The sequence below is a fragment of the Podarcis vaucheri genome (genome assembly GCF_965113315.1).
Source record: "Podarcis vaucheri genome assembly, chromosome: 4".
NCBI classification, from domain to species: domain Eukaryota; kingdom Metazoa; phylum Chordata; class Lepidosauria; order Squamata; family Lacertidae; genus Podarcis; species Podarcis vaucheri.
The window spans coordinates 81,856,400-81,880,689 of record NC_138762.1 but is presented as its reverse complement, the minus strand read 5'-3'; the positions used below and the strand labels follow the sequence as shown (position 1 = coordinate 81,880,689).

The 24,290-nt window shown below is 43.1% G+C and overlaps 1 protein-coding gene across 1 annotated transcript; it reads right to left on the bottom strand.

The window, feature by feature from the left end:
• Positions 1-791: 791 nt before the first annotated feature.
• GRTP1 (growth hormone regulated TBC protein 1) lies at positions 792-23,674 on the bottom strand. Its single transcript, XM_082218818.1, has 8 exons — positions 23,048-23,674; positions 18,689-18,840; positions 14,263-14,421; positions 12,169-12,293; positions 9,606-9,702; positions 2,325-2,497; positions 2,028-2,213; positions 792-1,236 (listed from the first exon to the last, which is right to left on the bottom strand). The coding sequence occupies exons 1-8, from the start codon at positions 23,104-23,106 to the stop codon at positions 1,147-1,149; spliced, it is 1,041 nt and encodes a 346-aa protein (XP_082074944.1). The 5' UTR covers positions 23,107-23,674; the 3' UTR covers positions 792-1,146.
• Between the last annotated feature and the right edge of the window lie 616 nt (positions 23,675-24,290).

Sequence of the window (24,290 nt, the reverse complement as noted above, 5' to 3'; positions counted from 1 at the left end):
ACGTGAGCCACAACGGCATGGGGCTGGGCAATGTAGATTGGCTGCTGCTTCCTCCCCTAAGGTGGAGAGGAAGCAGCAGCCGATATACATCATGATATCAGTAAATCATGGCATTTAGCTGCTGATACATCACAATGTTAACGACCAGATATTGCCCAGCCTTACTTAACAGGTAGAGAGACCCTATATCATACAGTCGCAACAGGACAAAGCACACACAACTTAAAAGTTCAGAGGTGCAAATAGAAGCTGCGCTTGTTCCAGTAGCCATTCATTCGAAGATCTGCATACCAGATAGCTCCTAATCATACAATTGATTCCCAACACAAACAATTTATTTCAAGCGTCAGCCTACTCCTCGGGGGGAGGGGAGATACAGCAAAACCTCCCTGTGATCAATACATAGACCAAATTTGATTTTTTTAAGGTCAGCAGCATGCAGAAGCATACTGAATACCGTATTTTTTGCTCTATAAGACTCACTTTTTCCCTCCTAAAAAGTAAAGGGAAATGTGTGTGCGTCTTATGGAGCGAATGCAGGCTGCACAGCTATCCTAGAAACCAGAACAGCAAGAGGGATTGCTGCTTTCACTGCGCAGCGATCCCTCTTGCTGTTCTGGCTTCTGAGATTCAGAATATTTTTTTTCTTGTTTTCCTCCTCCAAAAACTAGGTGCGTCTTGTGGTCTGGTGCGTCTTATAGAGCGAAAAATACGGTATTTCCAGCTGCTGAAGATTCTTCTTAAATACTTCTGCTAGAGGTCTTAGGTCCATTTTACTATGCAAATTCAAGAAGAGGGGATTTCAAAATAGAATTTATTTTGCATTTTTATATTGATACTTATAAATCTGTGTATTTAAATATTACAAAATCTTCTGAAGGTATTGCAGTGCATTTGTTCCAAAAAAAAAAAAAAAGGTTACCACCACAGTGACCACATTTTTTTCTCACATAACAAAGTTTTGTTTTTACAAAAAATAAAAATAATCAAATTACCCAGTTCAACACTTACTTGAAAGTCTGGAGAGAATTGGTCATGTCAATCAACACTAATGGAAACTGAAGAAATGCTGTATCAGTGGAATTAAGTGAAGAAATGTGCCCATTTTTTTTTTGCAGCATTTTGTCTATTTTAAATATTGTCCATTTATGTCTGAGCAATCAGATTTGCTCTACAAGTTTCTCGTAGTTTCTCTATTGTAGCCATCCTCAGACTTCCAGGCTCTGTAAATATTTTCTAGAATTAAGAATTTAGCAGTTGTTAGTGTAAGTCAGGACACTGTCATTCTTTTTACAAGTGGTTTCTTCTTTTTACATCCTTGAGTATTCCCATCACTATAATGGCTCTTTCCCTTGGACAACATCAGCGAGGCTGGGGAGCCCAGGACCACCTCCATACACTCTGCCCAGGTTTGTCTCCCAGGGTGGTCACTTCAGTGCTGCAAACTATGGGTCAGATTCAGACTTGCTCTTCTGTGAGCAGAAGGGAAGGAGATCCAGTGAAAATTCACACCAGAGCAAAGATGCCGGCTCTGCTGCTGCCTCCCATACTGCTTCACAGGATCCCTTGAACATCTATCTTTCAGCAGCTTTACAGGAGATTAGAGAGAGCATCAGCAAAAAATTGCCTCAATCTCCTCTCGCTATAGTGTTCGGCCCACTTCTAGTTATATCCAACCAACCCAAGTTCAAGAGCACCATGAAAAAGCACATTGAAGCAATACAGTTGTACCTTGGAAGTCTGGTTTTCGAACGTTTTGGAAGTCGAACAAGGTGCAGCTTCTGATTGGCTGCGGGAAGCTCCTGCAGCCAATTGGAAGCTCCAGTGGACGTTCAGCTTCCAAAAGAGCGTTCAAAAACGAGTCACTTCCAGATTTCGATCATTTGGAAGCCAAACGTTTGAGAACTAGGCTGTTTGACTTTCAAGGGGTACTGTATGCATAAAAGCAACCGCAAATAAACTGAAGGCTGCCAATGCTCACAGCGTTTCTAGCCAGTTTATAATTCTCTACAACATGGGGCGCCTACCTGCATGAAAGTGTGACACTCCGTTACAAATGGTCCTTTGGTGATCTCTTTAAATCTATCACAGATATCTGGGAAGTTGGTGGCTTCCAAAATGAAAGCTTGGTGGTGCTTAATTAGTGTTAAGGCCACACGAAATATTATTTTTGATCCCTCGTAGAACAAGCAGTCCCAAATTCGAAGTACAGTCTGTCGGAGAGAGGATTTTGTTTAAAGGCATCACTAAAGCATGCATATAGCCTATGTCATTAACAAAAACAAAACCCACACAGCTAAAAATACCATCAAGTTCTCACTTGCCTCTACTGGAAGAATGTCAATGAACAAACATATAAACCAACGCGATACCAGCAAAGTCCACATGATGCCATGTTTCTCCATTAATTCTGCAACGGCAGGAACTTTCATTTTCACAAGCTCTCCAAGAACTTCTTGATCTGTTTTCAGACCCATCATTTCTGGACTATAATAATCTTTAAGAGGGGGGGAAGGGGGGAAACAAAAGCTAATCACCAAAATGATCCAATTGCTATCATTCATTGAAAAGAAAAACAGTATATGGGGAAGGGAAAGAGCTCATTTTTCAAAAGGTAAAATTGCAGCATGTCTTTCCACTTCAAGAGTAAAGGGCTCAACTCCACATACTGTGACAGCTGTTAAGAGGGCTCAGATTGCGCTATAACTAGAAGAGGCTGTCAAAGTGCCCTGTGTTCCATGACTTGAGCAGACCCAACTCTAGATACACAAATGCACAGTTGACAGATAAACAGCTGTGTGTGACTATATGTGGTACCTTTTGGGATTTATCCTTCAGAGCATCTCAGGCCCTACCTATAACATGTGGGTCCACAAAACGTTCGAAGGCCACATGCAATTGTCACAGAGTTATTTCAACACAAAAAGGTCTCAGTACGGCTCCATAAATTAGTGCCAGCCTTACTATGATTTGTCACCACCGATAGTGCAATAGCTCCTCTCGCCTATTAAGTTCTGCAAGACTCACGGAAAACTCGGGGGAAGGGAGATTTCTTACTTTGTGCACAGTGATCAGGGGCGGCTGGTTGCAAGAATGGTTTTGTGAGCACTGGTAGTCATCAGAAACTACATTTGTGGGTCCCTGGGTCTCATTCTGGATGGGGTCCTGCCTGAAAAGCCCTAGAGAAACTGCTCCAAGCTAATTCCCAGTCCATCACAGGCACCTGAAAATATAAAGTTGCTAAATGTAATTCAAGACTACAGAAACTGCTGTTGGCACCATAATAGGCTTGGGGGCAGGTGGCAAAAAAAGTTGTCAGATAGGCAACCAAGTAATCCCATTCAAGTAATCGCCCCCCCTTTTTTTTACATAAACTCAGTACAGTGGTACCTCGGGTTAATTTGTTCCCGAGGTCTGTACTTAACCTGAAACTGTTCTTAACCTGAAGCACCACTTTAGCTAATGGGGCCTCCTGCTGCCGCCACACGATTTATGTTCTCATCCTGAAGCAAAGTTCTTAACCCGAGGTAATATTTATGGGTTAGCGGAGTCTGTAACCTGAAGCGTATGTAACCTGAAGCATATATAACCTGAGGTACCACTGTATTTAAAAGAAATACAGAAAATAAACAGATTTTCTTAAGGAAGCCTCTAGAGGGCACTCTGTAACTTGGCATAAGTCACTGTGAATCATGTTCAACATTAATCACTTGATCTGTGGACAGGGAACAGCAGTTGCTGCTTTCAGTCTTCAGAGCAGAAAATGAATGGTAAAGCCCCCACAAGGCTAGCAGGGCATGTTTCCAAGCTGCTAAAAAACTAGACTGAGGCTAGACGTGCCATTATTGAGTTACTGTGCTTTCATGATCAGAAAAGACTAGCACCAACTGAGCACAGAGGTCAACTAGAAATTAAAAGTTTTCCAAGTCTGTGCCCCAGTGTTATATGGATTCTCTCTGGCATCACTGCCACACAGAGTGTGCCTTATTGCACATGGAATATTAACATCCAGGCACAAAATAGAAAGAGGGATGGCCCTTTCTGCAAAACAGGCAGTGTAGAATAACGTATTTAAAACCAAACCACAACAATAAAAAACAGCAAAACTTGAGATAATAGTACAGTGGTACCTTGGTTTACACAAGGACATGGGTGGCACTGTGGTCTAAACCACAGAGCCTAGGGCTTGCCGATCAGAAGGTCGGCGGTTCAAATCCCCGCGACAGGGTGAGCTCCCGTTGCTCGGTCCCTGCTCCTGCCAACCTAGCAGTTCAAAAGCATGTCAAAGTGCAAGTAGATACCGTATTTTTCGCACCATAGGACGCACCGGACAATAGGATGCACTTTGTTTTAGAGGGGGGAGAACAAGAAAAAAAAATTCTCCCCCTCTCTGCCCAGCGCCCCTTCAGTGAAGCGGCAGGAGGCGCTGCACAGAGAGGGGGAGAACTTTCCCCCTCTTGTTTTCCCGCTCTAAAACAAGGTGCCGTTTAAGGTGCGTTCAGGTGGCTACCTTGGAAGCCTGCAGAGCGAGAGGGGTCGGTGTGCACTGACCCCTCTCGCTCTCCAGGCTTCAGGTTCCTTTCGACCTGCTCTTTGGGGCTGGCGGGGGGAAGCCCACCACCAGCCCCAAAGAGCAGGTCAGGGAGCAGCGGAAAGGCGCAGCGGAGAGGCTCCTGCCATAGCCGCGCGTCACCTCTCCAGCCGGGAGAGGGTCGCAGGGCTATGGCGTCTTCGCTCCATAGGACGCACACACATTTCCCCTTCATTTTTGAAGGGGAAAAAGTGCGTCCTATAGAGCGAAAAACACGGTAAATAGGTACCGCTTCGGTGGGAAGGTAAACGGCGTTTCCGTGCGCTGCTCTGGTTCGCCAGAAGTGGCTTAGTCATGCTGGCCACATGACCCAGAAACTGTACACCGGCTCCCTTGGCCAATAAAGATGAGCGCCGCAACCCCAGAGTTGTAAACCTGTTTTGGTTTACAAATGGACCGCCAGAACGGATTATGGTTGTAAACCAAGGTACCACTGTACTGGAACTCGCAAGAGCCATTTAAATACTACTGAGCAAGGGGAGGGGGAGGCAGGCCTCACTCTGCAGAATTGATCACAAGACACGGTGCATGCACACCATTTGAATGGCAATGCCCATCAACTTTAGGGATGCCTGACCCCCAATATATTTTACTGGGGGCAGGTGAAGGGCCCTTGGCGTCTAGGAGTTGGCTCCTAGGGTACCAAGGAAAAGCCCAAAAATGAAGAATTGCTTTTACTCAGTGTTGGAAGATGATCAAGTAGAGCAGCAACAAAGATAAGGAGAGAGATTTCCATAGTCAAGGAGAGCCTTACACCCAGTAGCTACGTATTTAAAGAATCAAAACCTATGAGTCAAGCCTATGATCAATTGTTAGAAACAGATATGAAAGCTAGGAGCTAAATGGCACCTTAAACCTTGGTTATGGATGCAACAACCATATGTCTAGGTGTGCTTTTTTATAACAAGAATACAAAGCTGAAAACGAATGAACTGCTGCTAAAACATTACGTTCATTTTTCACATAGTCTGGTCCTTCCCCTGCCCACCCCCCTAATATTCTTAAGAGGGTCTCTTCCCCAGTCTTCAGAGAGTAGCTGGAAGTGAGGAGGCAGAAAAAGGTCCTCCTTTCTTATACTCCGCAGTTTTAATCCGAAATCTTAAGACGCAGTACTGTGCCCAGAGCTCAGAAACTGCCCACGCTAATTAAATTCCCTGTCACAAAATGCACCTAGAACAATGGGAGTTCTGAACACTGCCTATGATGGAGATCTTTACCAGTTGAGGCAGGCTCAAAAATGGTATGGTTGGTCTACTAAAAGACTATTATAGCACATCCAATTCTATGGAGTGGCTTAAGCTACAGAGACATTAACGTCTGCTAAGCAACAAACCACCCTGTGTGTGTGGACTAGGTAAAAACTCAAAGGGAATTATTTTCATGGCATATGCCAGGCATTATTTTCATGGCATACGCCAGGCTTCCTCAACCTCTGCCCTACAGATGTTTTGAGACTACAATTCCCATCATCCCTGACCACTGGGCCCTGCTAGCTAGGGATCATGGGAGATGTAGGCCAAAAACATCTGGAAGGCCTAGTTTGAGGAAACCTAGCATATGCTGTCACCTACTCCAGCTCAGTGATTGGGGGAGGAGAGAGACTGATTCATGGCGGAGATAAAAAACTTAAAATTAACTGTGTCCTGTTTTTAACAATTCTAATCATCCTAAGTTAACTTGATTTATCCAGTTCATCAGTCGACTATGAACATGTCTAACTGAGATTTATCCAATGTCCTGTATTTCCTGCATCTTTCCCTTCTATCTCGTCATTACTTTGCTTGCCATTCCCACAATTTCAAATATCACCTAATATAATCAAATATGATCAATTAATATATGATGCATCCACACCAGCCCTGTGACATTCAAGCTCCTTTGCTTGTGAACAGATTTAGAATGTCCAGTTCTTGGAGCAACCAGCCTTTGAAGTCATGAAATATCTGGAAGATTTGAGGCAGCAGGTTTTGTCATAGACCAAGTGAGTTGTGTTCAACACTACAAAAAACAACAACACAAAATACACAGCTGCAATAGAGACAAAGGAAAGCTAGCTCACTTAAGTACCAAACCTGCAGTTTACTGAAGTGGTTTTAGTATTTGTGTATCAGCTTGAAAGGCTGTTTGGGAAATTGTTGCAAAGTGATGTTGACGTGTTACTTAACCAACTGAATTAACTGCATTAACTTGAAATTACCGGGTGAAAACCAATGTTTTCACCTGGAAGAGTTCAATAGCTTTTGAGCCTCTCTCTCATATCCTTGTGAGACTGAAGCATAAGAAATTAAAATGTGAGTGCTGGTCATTGTAGGTTTGCACTGGCATTGCAAAACAGTTGAAGATCGATATGCGTTTGTTTCCTTTTTAAAAAATGGGTAAAAGTGCTCTAAGAGAGTATGTTCCCTATCCAAGTTGGAGAGAGAGAGAGAGAGAGAGAGAGAGAGAGAGAGAGAGAGAGAGCTGCTTTTCCCAATGTGCTGGACAGAGGTATGCTTTATACTGCTTCCTCTTAACTCACAATATATACCTCTGATTCAGACAACAGCTGAAAACTGCATCTGCTTCAGTACTGACGGAGGAAAAAGGAACACGAGATCCCTATAGGGTTATGATGATGCTCAGGTTTGTGCATGCATTTCCCTCATCATTGGGACTCAGTATTTTCACACACACAGTGGCTTTTAGGGCTCACAGTTCAACAGAATTCTGCTTGCCAGATTTGCTTGAGTCTTGATATTACAATCTTTAATAAAGCATCAATAAAGTTGCAGCTGCTTTCTTGTCCTATGGGAGAGCCAGTGTGGTGTAGTGGTTAAGAGTGGTGGACTCGTAATCTGGTGAACCGGGTTCGCTTCCCTGTTCCTCCACATGCAGCTGCTAGGTGACCTTGAGCTAGTCACGCTTCTCTGAAGTCTCTCAGCCCCACTCACCTCACAGAGTATTTCTTGTGGGGGAGGAAGGGAAAGGAGATTGTTAGCCGCTTTGAGACTCCTTAAGGGGAGTGAAAGGCGGGATATCAAGTCCAAACTCTTCTTCCAAACTCTTCTATGGACCAGTAATGAGATTTGCAGGGAATAAGGAATAAAGATTATAACGGCTATTGTGGACTTGTTCTCTGCCACAAATGGATTAAAAAGAATATCCAGAAATAGAGCATGGCCCTGACCTTTTCTACTTTTAAATCTCCATCTTCAGATCAACAATGCAAAGAAGCTGAAGAATCATCTTTTGAAACACGGCATATGCATGCCCATTTAGACTTCAACACAAGGTTGCTGTACCCACTTTTGCAAGAAAGTTTTTTAAAAAAACTTTGGATGTTTAACTGGGAAATACTTAACAAAGAAGTCAAAATGAAAATTGGCAAGTTGCAGTCTATATCCGGAAGATTCTAGCCCTCCAACAACATCCCCCAAACACACTTCTTCATTTTCTGCTACGTCAGTGTGTAGTGATTATTCACTCTTGTGAAGAAGAGATTAAGTGCAGCACTTGAGGACATTTGGGGGGGGGGCTATTCCCCAATACTTGGCAGCCCAGCCAACTTATGAAAGATGTGCATTTATTCAAACATTTTTTTAAAGGAGAAAGAATCGCAGCTATGCTTGCTTTCACACTTTTAGGAGCATTTGTTTAAAGGCATCTTTAAAGGCATCTTCTCAGAACTCTCAAAACACCAAAAGCACCTCAATTGTCCTGTCCAATACTCAGGAACTGATCAAATTTCAAGGATGCTGCAAATAGATCTGTACAATGATTGAAATTCTGGATTCAGATCCAGCAACTTTGAACTCTCTGCTAGGTTGTAGTTACACATTTTCACTGTGAATTGCTTCTTGGTTGGGTAGAGCAGAAAGGGGGAAGAGAGACCGCTATCTGGTGTCTTGAAAATCCCCATTATCTTTGGGATAATGGTTAAAAGACTATTTTCAGAAAACAAAAACAAGGGATGTAGCAAAAATAATTCAAAAGCAAACAAGACTTTCAAGATGTCACAGGTTTTGTACCCCAGGCAGTCCTTCTAAAGGCATGCTCTTAAAAAAATAGATCTAGCAGTTCCAGTTCCAGTCACTGGAAGATGAATGAACCACTAAAGATTCCACTTCCTTTCTAAGAAGCATGCTTTAGCAGTTCCTATTGTACTACACCTTAACTATTTTAATTAACATGCAAATGGACAGAGGCCTGCAGAAGTGCTCTGGTTCAATTTCGCAGGTTCTTTTTATGTAGGTTTTTACTTTCCTTGCTGCCTGCCTGCCTTTTGTAAAGGATGAGAAGTACAGCAAAACACCAACTATGCCTATGTCCAGACTGCAGCACTTTATATTGCAGGTGGGAGCTCACATGATAGAGAATGATGTACCATGAAGAAGACATTCCCCATACATAGATAGCCATCATGTCAGAAAAGGCTAGGTGAGAAACATCTTCCAGGTTTTCTCAGTGGTACATGTTTTATGGTATAGAGCAGTGGTTCCCAATTAGGGGCCCGGGGACCCCTTGGGGTCCATGGAACGCACCCAGGGGGGTCACGGCCCCACCCCTAGCCACCCACCGCAACTATTGGGGGGGCATTTTTGCATGGAAATATCACAAATTCTATGGTCTGTTTTAGCTCTGTGCAACTTTTCAATATATATCACTATCACACTCACACACTCTCTCTCTGTGTGTGTATATATATAGTATAGGATGATGTTGTGATAGGACGTAGGGCCTCTTATGGAAGGAAATAACCCAAATGCCAAAAAAGACTAGGCTATGTGCTCTCAGTAAAAAGAGAAGAATATATCAACATGTATTTTGCTATACAAAAGGGAAGTGTAAATAGAATGAATAGAGGAATGTGATTGCTATTTCCTACAGAGAACTGCTTTCAATGTAGTAATTGAGTAATTCTCTGGAGTTACGATATTATATGATTAGGCTACCCATTTGATAGTCACTCTTACTTAGCTCAAACACAGGAAATTATCTGTGACACAAAGATAGAGATGGTGGGAGTTTGACCTACCAGGCAATATTCGACCAATGAGAGCATCTAATAACCAAAAGGATTCCTCTTCATTCCTTGTGATAAGAATCAGGTAGCCTGCTATGAAATTCATGCCCTAAAACACAAAGGAACACTTTATCTAATTAGCTTGATACAATGTTGACAAAAGTAATCTTAAAAGGAGCCAAGGGGCAGAGGGAGGACCTAATGGTAATTCACGCTTATCAAGAGTCAGTTTTAAAAGTGTTGTGAGCAATTTCTTGCTGCAGATGCAAGAGTAAAACACTTCAATTGCCAAGGCTACATTAAAAGGAAAATAATGTTTGGGCCACTTTGACTTTAAGATCACACAGACTTAAGTCTCCATTTATAGTTGTGCGAAGTCTAGAATTCCACTGCCTTGAATAATGAAGGATGAAAACTGTTTGAATGACCACAAATGAATGCATAAAACAGAAGCAGTATTCAGGGATGTGAATAAGCCCCGTTTTCATTTATTGTTATTTATTCATTTATATACCGCTTATATGCCAAAATGGCTCCCAGTTGTGGTTTTTGATTGAGTGTTCACCCCAAGCACACTCCTTTACTTTGAGCCAATGATAATACTCAAACTTTTCCCAGAGTAATTAGGTGTGTTTTTAAAAAAATACCAGTTAGGAATCCTACAGCTGACTCCAGAATTACAGCCTGTTCATAGCCTGGCTATTTGAAGTATAACACACATAAGCAACACAGGAAATACAACTGCATTGTTTGGTTTTTGCATCATATGATGTAATGTTGTTTTATTTTTGTTTCCTTATATTTATGCCCTACCTTTCTTTCCTCACAGAACCAAAGGCAGGATGCATGTGCTTCCCAGGCAGTCAGCCATGGACCAGAACCAGCTGAGTGCATCATCACAAGCATTGTAGGTTTTTGGGTTAAGTAGCGAAATGGCAATTAACTCAATGATTTATGATGTGGCTAATTGGCATGGAGAAGAAAAAGCAGACAAAAGACAGTCTCTGGGCAAGAAATGGATTTTCAATGCTGTCTGTGTGGTGGGGAAGAGTAGGATTGCATCAAGTTCATCGTAATATTAGTTCACATTTGACGGCAACCCTAACCCTATTTACCTGGGAGTTAGCCACCAATGGATTCAATAAGACTTACTTCTGAGTAGACATGGATAGGGTTGTGCTGTTATTTCTATTTCTGCAACACACACACACACACACAAACCCCACCATGAATTTCTTTTGCAGCCATCCTAGTCACACTCACAGCAATTGCTAGTCCCCAAGTCTGAAGTGTACAAGTTGTAAGATCGTTTTAAAACATTCATGGACACTAGTATCAATTGCAGTCTGTCAGATCCGGCCTTTGAATGCATCTCCTGTTTCATCTCTTTCTTTTGAAACCTCCCTGAACCTTTCACCAATCACTCTTCTTTACCATCTTCTTCCATGGAAAAGAACGAAGCTCTCTCATTTTTATTTCATAAACAATGCATCTGGTTTCAAGAAGGAAGATGGGAGGGCGGGACTGACTCCTGGATAAATGAAGAGTTGTCCCACAACTAGTAGCTCAGTTAATCCAAAATAGGTCCAGTTGTTTTGCTTTTTAATTCCAAGAATTCATAACTATCTGTTTGTACCTAATGGGCATGATTCAAAAACATTTGTTTCCAATTTTCCCTGAAATGTAAAAAAGCTAACAGATGCTGTAAACAGCAACAACAAAACCCTCTATTCTACTTTATGGGGGTATTTGCCCTCCAATTGTGAGGGTACGTTTTCAGCCCTCAGACTGCCAGCTTGCTCAACAATAGCAACCATGGTGACAGAGGGTTATTTGGCACTGCAACAAAAGAGTGCCCCTCAACAGACATTCATGGAGCAAACTAAATTGTACATGCCAGCATAAAAGCTCATGCACCGAAGCATAGTACTGCAGCGTACAATAGCAAGGCAACACTAACTTCGGAGTTCACAGTGATGTTTCTCAGGGAGTTAACTGTCAGGCACATTAACATTACAAGCGTTAGGAAGGTCCTGTTGAAACACAAACTCGGGTGCCCCAGGTTCGCAAGCATTGTCCCACACTTGGTGGGTGTCTGAAAGGACTCAAAGCAATCTGCCCCCACCCCCCAGAGCGCTTTTTCCAGCAAGCAATCTTTTACCTTGCTGAAAAGGCTTTGCCTTCTTTTAAAGAAACGTCTAATTTTTGCTTTAAAAAGTCTCCCAACCAATGTTAAGGTTTACAGTGCATTTTAGAGAACAGTAGCAGCTCACTTTATACCTACGGCAGTTTGATATGCAATGATGGTGTAAGTTTGATAGGTATTGTTCGCATGTGAGGTGGTGCGAGGGTCTCTGAGCCTCTTGAGACTGGAAAGTTACAAACAAAGGAGCAAACTGGAAAGTACTAAACTATGGCAAATTTAAGATATTGACTAAGGACTAAAATAAAAGGGTGGGAAGGTTAAGTGCATGAAATCTACATTTCTCAAATCTTGCATTGCCATCAAGGCCACCCAAGTTGTAAATGCGTCGCTTTAAAAGAAGCTCACGATTGCATTCCGAATGTTACATACCTGGCAGTATCCCACAGACTGATTATGGTGCCCATATGCCACTAATACGTTGTAGAGTGTCTTCTGTAAGCAGGGATCAGCAGTTTTGCGGAACCTTACATTATCCGGAAATGTCCTATTCATGTCTAAAATGTAAAAAAAAAAGGAAACGGCAAAAATTTAAAATGTATCTATAAAGCAATATGATTCATGGACCAAAGTCTTGGGATCTGAAGTTGCCTTCTCACCCATGAACTCAATAGTTGACAACATGTTATCTATCTGGGATTCCCTGCCATAGGACTGATCAACAATACGGTTCTGCTGTTCTATTGAAAGGATCGAAACAGCCTTATGGATGCATGACTTGTGCGTAGGGGGTGCTCAAATACAGATCTGAACAAGCTGAACAGGGTCATGATTTTAGCCCTGTCCTCAATATCAGGTTGTTGTTTTTAAACATCTGCACATTGAACATGGTTTTCTGTAAGGGAAGAAGATCAGCATTACAGGCTTTAAGAAACCTTTTATTCTTCAGCAATGCAGGCAAAATGCTATATATCTATAAACAGGGAAGGTTGACTCTAAACAACTCTGAAGTAGACTGTATTTCACAACAGCTCATGCCATAATAAATTTGTTGGGTCATTAAAGGTGCCACAACTGTGTGTCTATTTCATTTGCCGACTGTCCATGGATTTAACATTATCCCATCTCCCTCAGGACTGCAGAGAAGTCTTTTATTGTTTCTTTGCATTCCAGGGATTATCCTTTACAAGATTCCAACGACCTTGAATAATCACCATAGTTGCTTGCCTAGAACATTAACTATGTGGTGGTATCGCTGCAGTCATCTTAATGTTTGTACTGTACTGCTTTTAAAGGGTTGCTGTACGCTGCCCTGATATTCTGAGAGGCTTGTTATACTTGCAGAAACTGGCATTTTATTCTAGAATCAACAGAGAAAGAGTATTCCCTCCCCCCAATATAATCCAAACATAATCTAGATCTAATGCGTTTATTTATTTATTGCCCCTGAAAAGCATTGCTTGTGAAATTTGTTTCACTCCAAAAATAAAAGTTCATTGCAGATCAGTTCTCTGTAACCCCTCAGTGTGAAAACTGATGTGAGCAGTTCCAGCAATGGGAACGGGGAGGCACTCACACCAGCCCAATGATGTTGTGGGTGAGCATCACCGCTTCCTTCTTCACTCACCTGTGGCATGCGCAGGGAGGGAAAGGCACATGACTGATAAAGGGGAGAGTTTTAAAATGCATAGCCAGTAACCCTTGTGGACGACAGGATCTAGCAACAATCTAAACTGAAAGCAGCATGTTGAGGACAACCACGAATGATTCTGGACTGAGAAAAACTACATTTCTGTGCTATGAATGGGTCAGTGTATACACAACCTCACTTGAGACCTGTGGAGACACTGCTGGTACCAGTCTGGCAGACTATCAAGCCAAATAATCCATTTGAGCAGGAACACACACACACACACACACACACACACACACACACACTGGTACCTCGAGTTAAGTACTTAGTTCGGTCCAGAGGTATGTTCTTAACTTCTTAACCTGAGGTACCACTTTAGCTAATGGGGCCTCCTGCTGCCGCTGCGCGAATTCTGTTCTCACCCTGAAGCAAAGTTCTTAACCTGAGGCAATATTTCTGGGTTAGCAGAATCTGTAACCTGAAGCGTATGTAACCTGAAGCGTATGTAACCGGAGATACCACTGTATATGCATAGGAATTGCCAAGGGAATGTCCCACATTGAACACAAACAGCATTGCTTCTGCAAAGGGTCAGGTTTTCATTTGTCTCCAAAACCAAGGCACAAGTCCATAAAGGCACCTGGCAAAAAAGTTTCTCTATAAGCCAAACCTTTGACTGATTAACATTCTATGGCATTTTAAATGCATTTGTGGGAGGGGCGCTACTGGTTTTTTTGTTTTATTACGTATTTTGTGTCCTGATTTTGTGGCCTTCAGATGAAATACAATATACAAACAAACGAACAAATTCCCACGCTTGCCTCTCTATCCATGGAATACTTGGCTACAGGTTCCTTGGTAAACAGCAACCACATATATGTTTAGATGCTAACCTGTCTTAATTGTGTCCACGAGTTTGTCATTTTTGTCTCCCTCAAGTAATTTCTGGTAGTATCCAGGGTTTTGCTCCATGTGGGACTGAGCACCACTCACCACCATCCAAACCAGTGCACGGTGCTCATTTGGAATGCCTTTCCTGATATAGCGTTTTACTGCAAAAGAAAAAGCACACCAGTTGATATTTCAAGCATTATATTTTGGATACTTAAAATACACAAAAAAAAAAAAAACCCTCCAAGGGAAGTAAAAGGACATCAAGGTAATTAGTGTGGCAAGGACAACCCAGTCACTGATGGGCGGGGCACAAATGAAATTATTATTATTAACCAGCAATTGCTGATCATTCCACAAACAAGAGCTTGAAAGCAACATTTGTGTGACCTTAGTAAGAAAGGTAGGAAACTTCCGCGACAAGAGGAAAACACAAAAAGCAGGCAAATGCCTTTTTCAGATGACCACAAAAATCCTGAGAGAGAGGTAGTTTGTGCGTATCATGGAGAAGGGCAAAAAGGAGGTGATTTGTTTATTTATTCCCATCTTTTTATACCTTCCTTTATTTATACCCACCATGGAAGGAGCACTTGTTTCAACGTGGGCTATTAGTACAACCAAACACTCCTGGGTTTTCCAGGTTAATTGTTTTTTAGGTTGATTAGTATACCTTCTGTTTTAATACTTTTTAGCTTTCCAAAACATTTTACAGATTCTAAATGACTGTACCCGCACCCTACTTGTGCTGATCTATGACTGTAATAAAGATCTGATTGACTAAGTCAATTAGGAATATGAAAATCTCCCTACAATTCTAAAATAAATTAAAAATCTGGCTCAGAAAATGCTGCCAATATTCCAATTGCCAAACAATTCCCATTTACAAAAATAGGATTAGGGTGGAGAATCTATTCATGCATTTTTTTTGTGTGTATGGATATTACAGTATATGGATATTTATAGTTAAGCAAAGCACCATATTTGAATATTGCTTCCACAATGTCTCTTGCACTAGCAGCTAACCCTTTCCCATCACGGCTATTGATTTTAAAAGTAAAGCCAGCTTAAAACACAGCTCAATCAGATGCTGCAATCGGATATAGCCTCATGACTTTGGTAGACAGTGGAAGGGGAATGCAACCCTGAGGTTACATTGTTCTTTAATGTTGTTGTTGCTGACAGCAAAGCCACGAGTCCAGGGCCGGCCCTACCATGATGTAGAGTGAGGCAGCTGCCTCAGGTGGCAAATTCAGAGAGCTGGACATTGGCTAGAAAGGTGTGCCTTTCTAGTTAGCTTTCTAAGCTAGCTTCCTGCCCTAGCATGGCTGGCACACCAGTGACACAACCCGCCTCAGGCGGCATGCTCCTCCCACCCCACCAGGGTGTGGGTCCGGATCTGTGGTGATGGGGAAGCATCCTCAGGTGCCAGGCGGCCTTGGGCCAGCCCTGCAGAGGCCTATAATGAGGGAAAGTAAATTTAAGTTATGGAGGCCATGCGTTCCTTTCTCAGATACTGTCCTTCTTCTGAACATCACAAGGTTGAGAGAGAGAATGTCTATGTTGTTGTTGTTGCTTAGTCGTTTAGTCGTGTCCGACTCTTCGTGACCCCATGGACCAGAGCACGCCAGGCACTCCTGTCTTCCACTGCCTCCCACAGTTTGGTCAAACTCATGCTGGTAGCTTCGAGAACACTGTCCAACCATCTCGTCCTCTGTCGTCCCCTTCTCCTTGTGCCCTCCATCTTTCCCAACATCAGGGTCTTTTCCAGGGAGTCCTCTCTTCTCATGAGGTGGCCAAAGTACTGGAGCCTCAGCTTCACGATCTGTCCTTCCAGTGAGCACTCAGGGCTGGTTTCTTTAAGAATGGATAGGTTTGATCTTCTTGCAGTCCATGGGACTCTCAAGAGTCTCCTCCAGCACCATAATTCAAAAGCATCAATTCTTCGGCGATCAGCCATCTTTATGGTCCAGCTCTCACTTCCATACATCACTACTGGGAAAACCATAGCTTTAACTATACGGACCTTTGTTGGCAAGGTGATGTGTCTCTGCTTTTTAAGATGCTGTCTAGGTTTAGCCAAACGAGAATGTCTATAAACCACAGCAACATCCCCTTCCCAGCCCTCAAGTCTGCCCTGACGCTGCACTGAGTATCCAGGTGGGCACAGCTGCGTGAGACCAACTCCCCTCAGCTCGCCTACCCAGGTTTCAGTGATATGGACCAGACCAGCTTCCTCATGTATAATCAGAGCATGGAAGAGGGATGAGGGAGGTCTTACTCAGAGCCAGCCTGGCATTCAGCAACTGAAGTCATAGACCTAAGGGCTGGCCGAAGGGACAACAGCAGTTCCCCAGGTTAGAGGAAGGGCTAGCACACAGCAGAGTCACCAGCGGGCTGTGCAGTGTGCCTCTTACCTGGCCTGCCCCACTTTCCCCTACCCTGAACCACTGTGACTGGAGGCCCCTGTGTTCTCTCCAGTTCCTCTCCTCCCAGACACATCTGACTTCCCTCAATAAAAACAAACAACAAAAACAAACCCACACAAATTGAAAACAGTTAAAACAATTGTTAATTGTAGCAGTCTCTGCTTTTGAAGCTGGTGTTGCAGCCGGGAGATATACTATTGTATACCTCTACAATCTATATTTTCAGTGTGCTTTTTTAAAAAAGAAAAATGTGTGTATACGTAGGGGAGAGCAGAAGAACCCAAAACACCTCTCAAACTGTTCTATTTTGGGTTTGAGCCAACTTCTACTTACACCCATTAAGGATTACAAAATTAAAACTTTATCAATAATCTTTTAAGGAGATGGTGGTGTTGTTTTTTTTTACTTTCAGTTTAAATGGAAGCCAAGCTTCACAAATTTAGCTCAGTGCTGGGGCAATGCCACCTGGGGTGCCTAGAATATTGTGCTGGAATTTAGAAAAGATGTGTAGAGCCAGCACCTAAAGAGACACAGGCGCAGAAAATATTTAAATATTTTGCCAGCTCTGATTAGCTTAATCACTTTCCAGTTTGGCATTAAGCCAGTGGTTGGGCCTAATTATGATAAACAGCCACTAATAATCAGTGGCATCTTACTCGCCCAACTGGTTATAGCAGTTTCGTATGTACAGGAAAACTGTATAATTGCAAGTTACTTGTTACCATTCCAGCAGTAAGCTGCAATTGTTGTGCAAACACCGAGTCATGAACTCGCCCAGTTCTCTTCACAGAGGAATAAGTTACGCATACCTGACTGTGAAATTCCCCTTTTCCTATTCAGCCCATGAAGGCTTTGAATATGCAAACGTGAAAATATTTTAATTAGCTTCAGTGTCATGATTCGTCCTCAAACTTTGTCCTACTCACTAAACTCACTAAATGAGTTTGATCTCATTAGCTTGGATTCCACCTTCATGACCAGAATCCTGTTCCAAGGAATGGGGCCCTTTCATATCCTCTTCCTGCTGAATGCCCTATGTATTTCCTGAAAATCTGCCCCCAAGTGTTGGGGAACCTTCTAGAACAGTATGAGAGGCAGCACAGGGGGAATCTGCAACCACCACCACACCACCCACCAACAACAACCATAGACTAAGAAGAAGTGCCTTGTTGTTCATCTTGGAAGAACTTTGGAATCAATAGATATTCAGAATGATTAATTAATTAAACTTGATTTTATTGCTTCAGCTTCAGTAATGTACATTTAAAGGAACAAGCTTCTATACTTCCTTTCAGCATTTACATTTGCTTTTATAATGACGCATTTGAAAACCTACATTTCCAAACATGCCATATTTAAAACATGGTGAGGGAACAGAGACGCTGGAGAGAAAAAGAGTGTTTCTATTCACGGCAACTCACTGTGCTGCATTTGCAACAAGTAGCTGCTCCTACCAAACATCCGTAGTAGCCGACAGATTATTTCTTACAAGGACAGAATTTACGTAGAAATGAAAGCAATTAATCAGCGATCAACTGTCAAAAACAGGGGTTACCCTCCTTGCAGTTTCCCCATAAACTCTATTCATTTGGGCTGTAATTTGTATGCCTGCTTACCTGGGAGTAAGCTCTACTGAATTCACTAGAACAGGCTTCCTCAACCTCAGCCCTCCAGATGTTTTGAGACTACAAATCCCATCATCCCTGACCACTGGTTCTGCTAGCTAGGAATCATGGGAGTTGTAGGCCAAAAACATCTGGAGGGCCAAGGTTGAGGAAGCCTGAACTAGAATATACTTCAGAGTACATTCGTATAGATTACATTGTTTGTCCAGAAAGAATCAAAGTAAGGTCTGAAGTGGGGTAGGTGTAAGATATTGGCACTACAATAAATGTGAAAACAATGTCCACCTCCCCCTATTGAAAAACTCCTATTGAAAAGATTCAAGCAAGATTTCATACAGGAGAAGGAAACAAGGAACAGCTTCATATTGGAATATTACCTTTTAAGCTTTTCGGTACACCGCGGTTACCCTTTAAAAGCTTGGACCATTTAATTGCCCTCCTAGTGAGTATCACTAGGTATCTAGAAAAAAAATCTTCATATGATGTATAGTCAAAGTTTGCTGGCCTTTCAAACCCATATGGATCCACTCTGCAACAGAAGGGAAATCATTGTACACACATATTAGTTTTATGTAGTTATATAAACTTCACATACCTAAATTAAAACTTTTTTTTCCAGAAATGCAGCTTAGAGGGAGGAAAAATTGGATTTTAAAATGTCAGAATGAAAAATGTTTTATCGACTAGAAATGCCAACATGGGCTCAATAAACCTTCCAGAAGTTTAGAAGATGTGTCTGCTTTTGTAGACACTCAGCTAACACCCATTAGCTTTGGTGGTGGTTGATGCTAATTAGGACTGATAGGGAAGAAGACAAAGAGGCCAACAGTAGGTGAAGCCAGAACAAATGACAGGAAGAGCAAACTTAGTTTTGCCCCCATCATCCTCCCTGCTGAGTCTACAATGGCAACACTAAGGAAGGTTACAGTTGGTTCTACCCTGAGGGATAACCAGCCTCATATAACCAACATGCTTAAGTCTAATTAATGCATGGAAGGGTTAATGCCATAGAGTATGTGGCCCTGCCAGGCTTAGCTAGGTCACTCCCCTTGGGAGGAAGATACAGTGGTGCCCCGCAAGACAAATGCCTCGCAAGACGGAAAACTCGCTAGACAAAAGAGTTTTCCGTTTTGGAGGTGCTTCGCAAAACGAATCTCCTATGGGCTTGCTTCGCAAGACAAAAATGTCTTGCGAGTTCCTGCGGGGTTTTTTCCCTTCCCCCCTTTTTTCTAAGCCACTAAGCCGCTTATCAGCTGATCCGATAAGCCGATAAGCCGCTAAAAGCCGCTAATAGCGCTAATCCGCTAATCCGTCAATGGGCTTGCTTCGCAAGACGAAAAAACCGCTAGACGAAGAGAATCACAGAACGGATTCTTTTCGTCTTGCGAGGCACCACTGTAATTGGGCCTACTGCTGTACCTAAGTAGACCCCAGAAGCTCAACATGCAAGGTCTGAGCTAGTTGCTCCAAGATCAGACCACATGCCTCTAGTAAGCCTCTTTTGAGTTTCTATACCAGAGATTTAGGAACTTTCAGCAGTGTAACTAAGCCAAGTTTTACTGCCTATGCTTTTTAAATGCTGTGTGGAAAAGCACATGAACCTAACCTTTGGAGAGTTTAACTTACCAAGTTTGTGGACTTTTTCTATGCTAAGGGAAGAGGGGGACTTTGGAAGGAACTTAGAAGGACATATTTTAATGATCTATTTCACACTTTACTTTCCTGCATATTTTGTGATTTTTATGTCTGCTGGAGTTCTCTCACCAAAGAGTACTTGCCCCAAACGTGGATCTTGGCATCCAGGGAATTCTTTTACATACTTATTTTTTCCTTCCAAGTAACACTTTCAACCTATCTTATAAGGCTGTTGTAAAGATTACACTGTATATTATAACCTGGTAATTATTTTTATCTAACCAGGACATTAATGGACCATTTATACAGAGTAATATCATTGGATGTTTTGTAATTTTAATCCTGATTATTTTTCTTTTTATTAGTACTTGTTACAAATCAATGATCTTTTCAGTGACCAGAGTTTTACCTCAGTTTTACAGTCATGGTTTACTCAGGCAAGTGATAGCACACTCTTGCAGAGAGTAGACAAGGCCTTTTTCAGGTCACTTGTGTGTTTTGCATTAAATTCTGAACCTCATCAAGCTCTGTATAATGGGACCAATATTGATTTACATGGTTGCTTATCTAAATGCATATATAAGGCAGGTCAATCAATCCATTTTCCGCTCCCTTTAGCCTCTGGCTATTAGCTGCTTGAAAACAGACAAATGAGAGAATAAAGTATCACCGCTTAAGACATTTCCAATAAATTGTATCAGTTTCACCATGTACTTATAAAGGGAAATGTTCAGCTACAGGACATGTGCTTAAGTGCCATTGGTTTCGACTGAACTTAAGCATGCATAACTGTGCAGATTTAATCACTGCAAAAGTTCAGGAAAGCTCAGCGCTTCAGCACAAACAAGTTGTATATTTAGCATTCAAACGCAAAAGGCACAACTTTCTCAAGCCTCCCAGAAAAGCAGGCATGGGACTTTAGATAATAATGTAATTCTTAAAAAGTACTCTTCCAAAAGAGATGGCCACAATACCTCCTAATTGCTCAACCGCAATTTATACATACAGCAGTGTGGGTGAGCAAGCCTTTCCTGGACTGCACTACTAATACAATATGTTTCTATGCTGCACCGTTAAAAAAAAAAAAAAAGTATCGCACTGTGTTTCCTTGTAACTTAAGATTTCATGTTTCCACATTCCATTTGGTCGTTTCATCCCTGCTGGGAGGATGGCATTCAAACAAGCCAGGTTCCAACTAGAACCCCATCGTTCTGCCCAAACACTGAGGTCCAGTGCCAAGGGCCTTCTGGCAGTTCCCTCCCTGCGAGACGCAAAGCTACAGGGAACTAGGCAGAGGGCCTTCTCGGTAGTGGCACCCACCCTGTGAAACGCCTTCCCATCAGATGTCAAAGAGATAAACAACTACCTGACATTTAGAAGACATCTGAAGGCAGCCCTGTTTAGGGAAGTTTTTAATGTGTGACATTTCAATGTATTTCTAATCTTTGTTGAAAGCCCCCCAGAGTGGCTGGGGATGCCCAGCCAGATGGGCGGGGTACAAATAACAAATTATCATTATCATTATAGAATCTGAAGTGGTACAGCTCAGGAGAAAAGCTTTTATTACTGTCAGTGGCACCTCTTGGGGTGTCAAATTAAAAAAACCAGTGCCTCTCATGCTCCATTCTAAATCGCAGCTATGGCGTCCCCAAGGCTCCACGCCTAACTGGTTGCGCTCTCCTAAATCTGCCTCTGCTACTGTATTGTATAAACGGCTGTGCCTGATAATATGCACCAGGACAAAGAACACTGCAGTGGCAGTGTTACTCTGAATCCCAGTGGCTAGAATTCACAAGTGGGGAGAGTGTGCTGTTGCACTCAAGTCCTGCTTGTGGACTCCCCATAAGCCTCTGGTTGGCCACTGTTGAGAACAGGATGTGGAACAATTATGGATCTTTCATCTGGTCCAGCAGGGCAGCTCTTCTTATGTTACTTCCTTGCATAGTCATTAGCCACTGTCAGGTGATAAACAGGGAAATGATGGTCAGCCCATCCTTGATGTCTCATTTATCTCTCTGCAGAAATTCCACTGAGCCTTTTTTCCAGCTACAAGGAAATTTATAAACATAACTTCCATCTAGACAGTATTCAGCCTTTCCATATTCTCCAATGATTACCAACCTCTGCGCTCTTTTATAATATTTCTGTATATATAGAGTACAGTACTACAGTACACAAATTGTTTTGATATTTCTTATAGTAACAAGGGCTTCTTGTTTAAAGTATTTTAGACAGCCTTTCGGGACAGAGTCTATTATAGTTTTAAGATTTATTTTACAAATTAAGCGTTTTCCTAAAGTTCTATGTGGCAATAACAATAGGGATGATGGGGGGGGAGGTGTTGGGGAGAGATTTCAAAAAATAATTAAATCTCACTATTTTATGAAGTTAAGATGCTAATAAGTGTAAAGCACTGAAATAAATTAATTTTCAAGTGGATTGGTTTGAAAGCAGAAAGAAAAGTTCATTCTTTCCATGTAACCTTCCAAAGGGAGTAGGTGTTTACTGTGGCAGCTGTAAACGACTAATAATCCTGGCAGTGAAAGGTTAGTTTTATTACAAGAAAACCCGAAAGAGAGTGACAAATCAAGATCTTTGGTAACAGGGTTTTCAAAGTTTAATTATTGGGGGGGGGGACACACAATGTAGCTAGCTTAATTAACTTATCCACTGAATTAAACAGCCATACCAACACTGCCAACTGAAACCTGAAGGGCAGAAATAACTGCCCCACTGTGTACTCAGTAACCAAAGGGGAATTCATGCGATACAAACTTTAGCTGAAAACCACAAGGAAGAAGCGCTTTCAGTAGGGAATGGGGCACTCCCAGCATCGATTTACCCCAAACGTAAATAAGTTTTCTGGGTTGCCTTTCTCAAGCAAATCCTGCTGCTGCTGTGTTGTTTTTTTTAACTTCCTGTTGGTATCACAGATACACCTGAGGGGCCACTTAACACCAACCCAGGAAGATACATGTATTTACGTTTGTGGCATGATATATATAGAGATAGTTACTATATAGAATATTAAAGGAACCCACACAAAAAGCAGGAGGGCAAGCCAAGAGCGCGCTCCATTATTCTGCAAGGGCGCAACCTACCTGTGGACGTTGCTCTCGCGGTTCTCGCGCTTCGCCCGCCGCTCTTCCTCCCCGTCCATGGGAAGAGAGTACGCCGGGTTCCTCCAGCACAGAATGGTCGAACCCCCGCCCGGCCCGGCGCGGCCTCGCCGCTGCCTCCTCCTCCTCTTCTTCCTCCTCCCCTTGCTGGAGACGAGTCAAAGTCCCACCACTCTTATCAAAGGAGAGCGCGCCTCCTCCCTCTTCTTACGCTCCGAAGTTGTCTGCAAAAAAAAGTGCCTTTGGCGAGGTGGGAGGGAAGGGAGCGGGCGGTTTCCAGAGCAGGGCAGCCTGCAGTGGAAAATGTGTTCACATTGGAGGGGGGGGTGGGAGGAAAAAGAAGCGTCTCCAAAGTTCCACAGCGTCGCCCTTCAAGGACGGGGAACAGAGCGGCGCGCGGAGCTTATCCCTTTCTGTCTGCGCTTTTTCAGACCAGTCTGTTTTCTTCCCCCGCGCCTGTGTGGTAGAGTTTAGCTTATTTGTGGCTCCCACCGCCAGCCGCGTTGGGAATTGCGCCTCCTTAAGGACAGCGCCGGGGCAAACGGCTCCTGAGGTAGAGCGATTTAGGAGCGCAGCTGAGAAGAAGCCTCCCTTTCCCCGGGTGGCTGAGCGCGCGACTGGCTCCTCCTCAACCTGCTGCTTCGCTCCTTCTTCGCCTCGGGTTGCGCGCGCACCTCCCCATAAAAACCTTGGGGAGGAGAAGGAATCCTCTCCCCACGTTCCTCTTGCTGTTCGTGTTGCCGGCAGAGGAGGCGGCGAGCCAAGCGGGGAGGGAAGCCTCGCCCAGGGCAGTGAGGGCAGCGTTTCAGTTTGCAGCAAGGCGGAGGGCCGGGACTCGTTTTCCGTTTTGGAGCAGGTGCAGTGGGAATAAAGGAAGCAGCAGCGTGCATTCCTCTCGTGGGTCAGCGCAGCCGGTCCACGCACGTGCCGCTGGGAAGTCCAGAGCAAAGGGTGTGACCTCAGCTCCCTAATTCCCATGCACGCCCTACTGTAACACAGCTTTATAACCAAGTCTGAGCGTATGCAAACAACTGCACCTTTGCTTCCCTGTTTACCCCTGCCTCACTTCCTCCAGCTGTTTGTTTTAGACTGTAAGCTCCTAGGGGCAAGGACCTGTGCTCTTAAAGCTCTTAAACACACACCCTAGGGACACTATAAACAACACTTACACCCCTGGAAGTAAGCCCCATTGAAATGAAGGGGGGCGTGGTTTGAGGCATTTACT

Coding starts and splice junctions, on each gene's coding strand:
- GRTP1 (XM_082218818.1), bottom strand. CDS start 23,106: ATGGACGGGGAGGAAGAGCGGCGGGCGAAGCGCGAGAACCGCGAGAGC. Junction 18,841..23,047: donor CGCGAGAGCAACGTCCACAG/GTAGGTTGCGCC, acceptor CTTCTGTTGCAG/AGTGGATCCATATGGGTTTG. Junction 1,237..2,027: donor AGTGTCACACTTTCATGCAG/GTAGGCGCCCCA, acceptor TCTTAATTCTAG/AAAATATTTACAGAGCCTGG.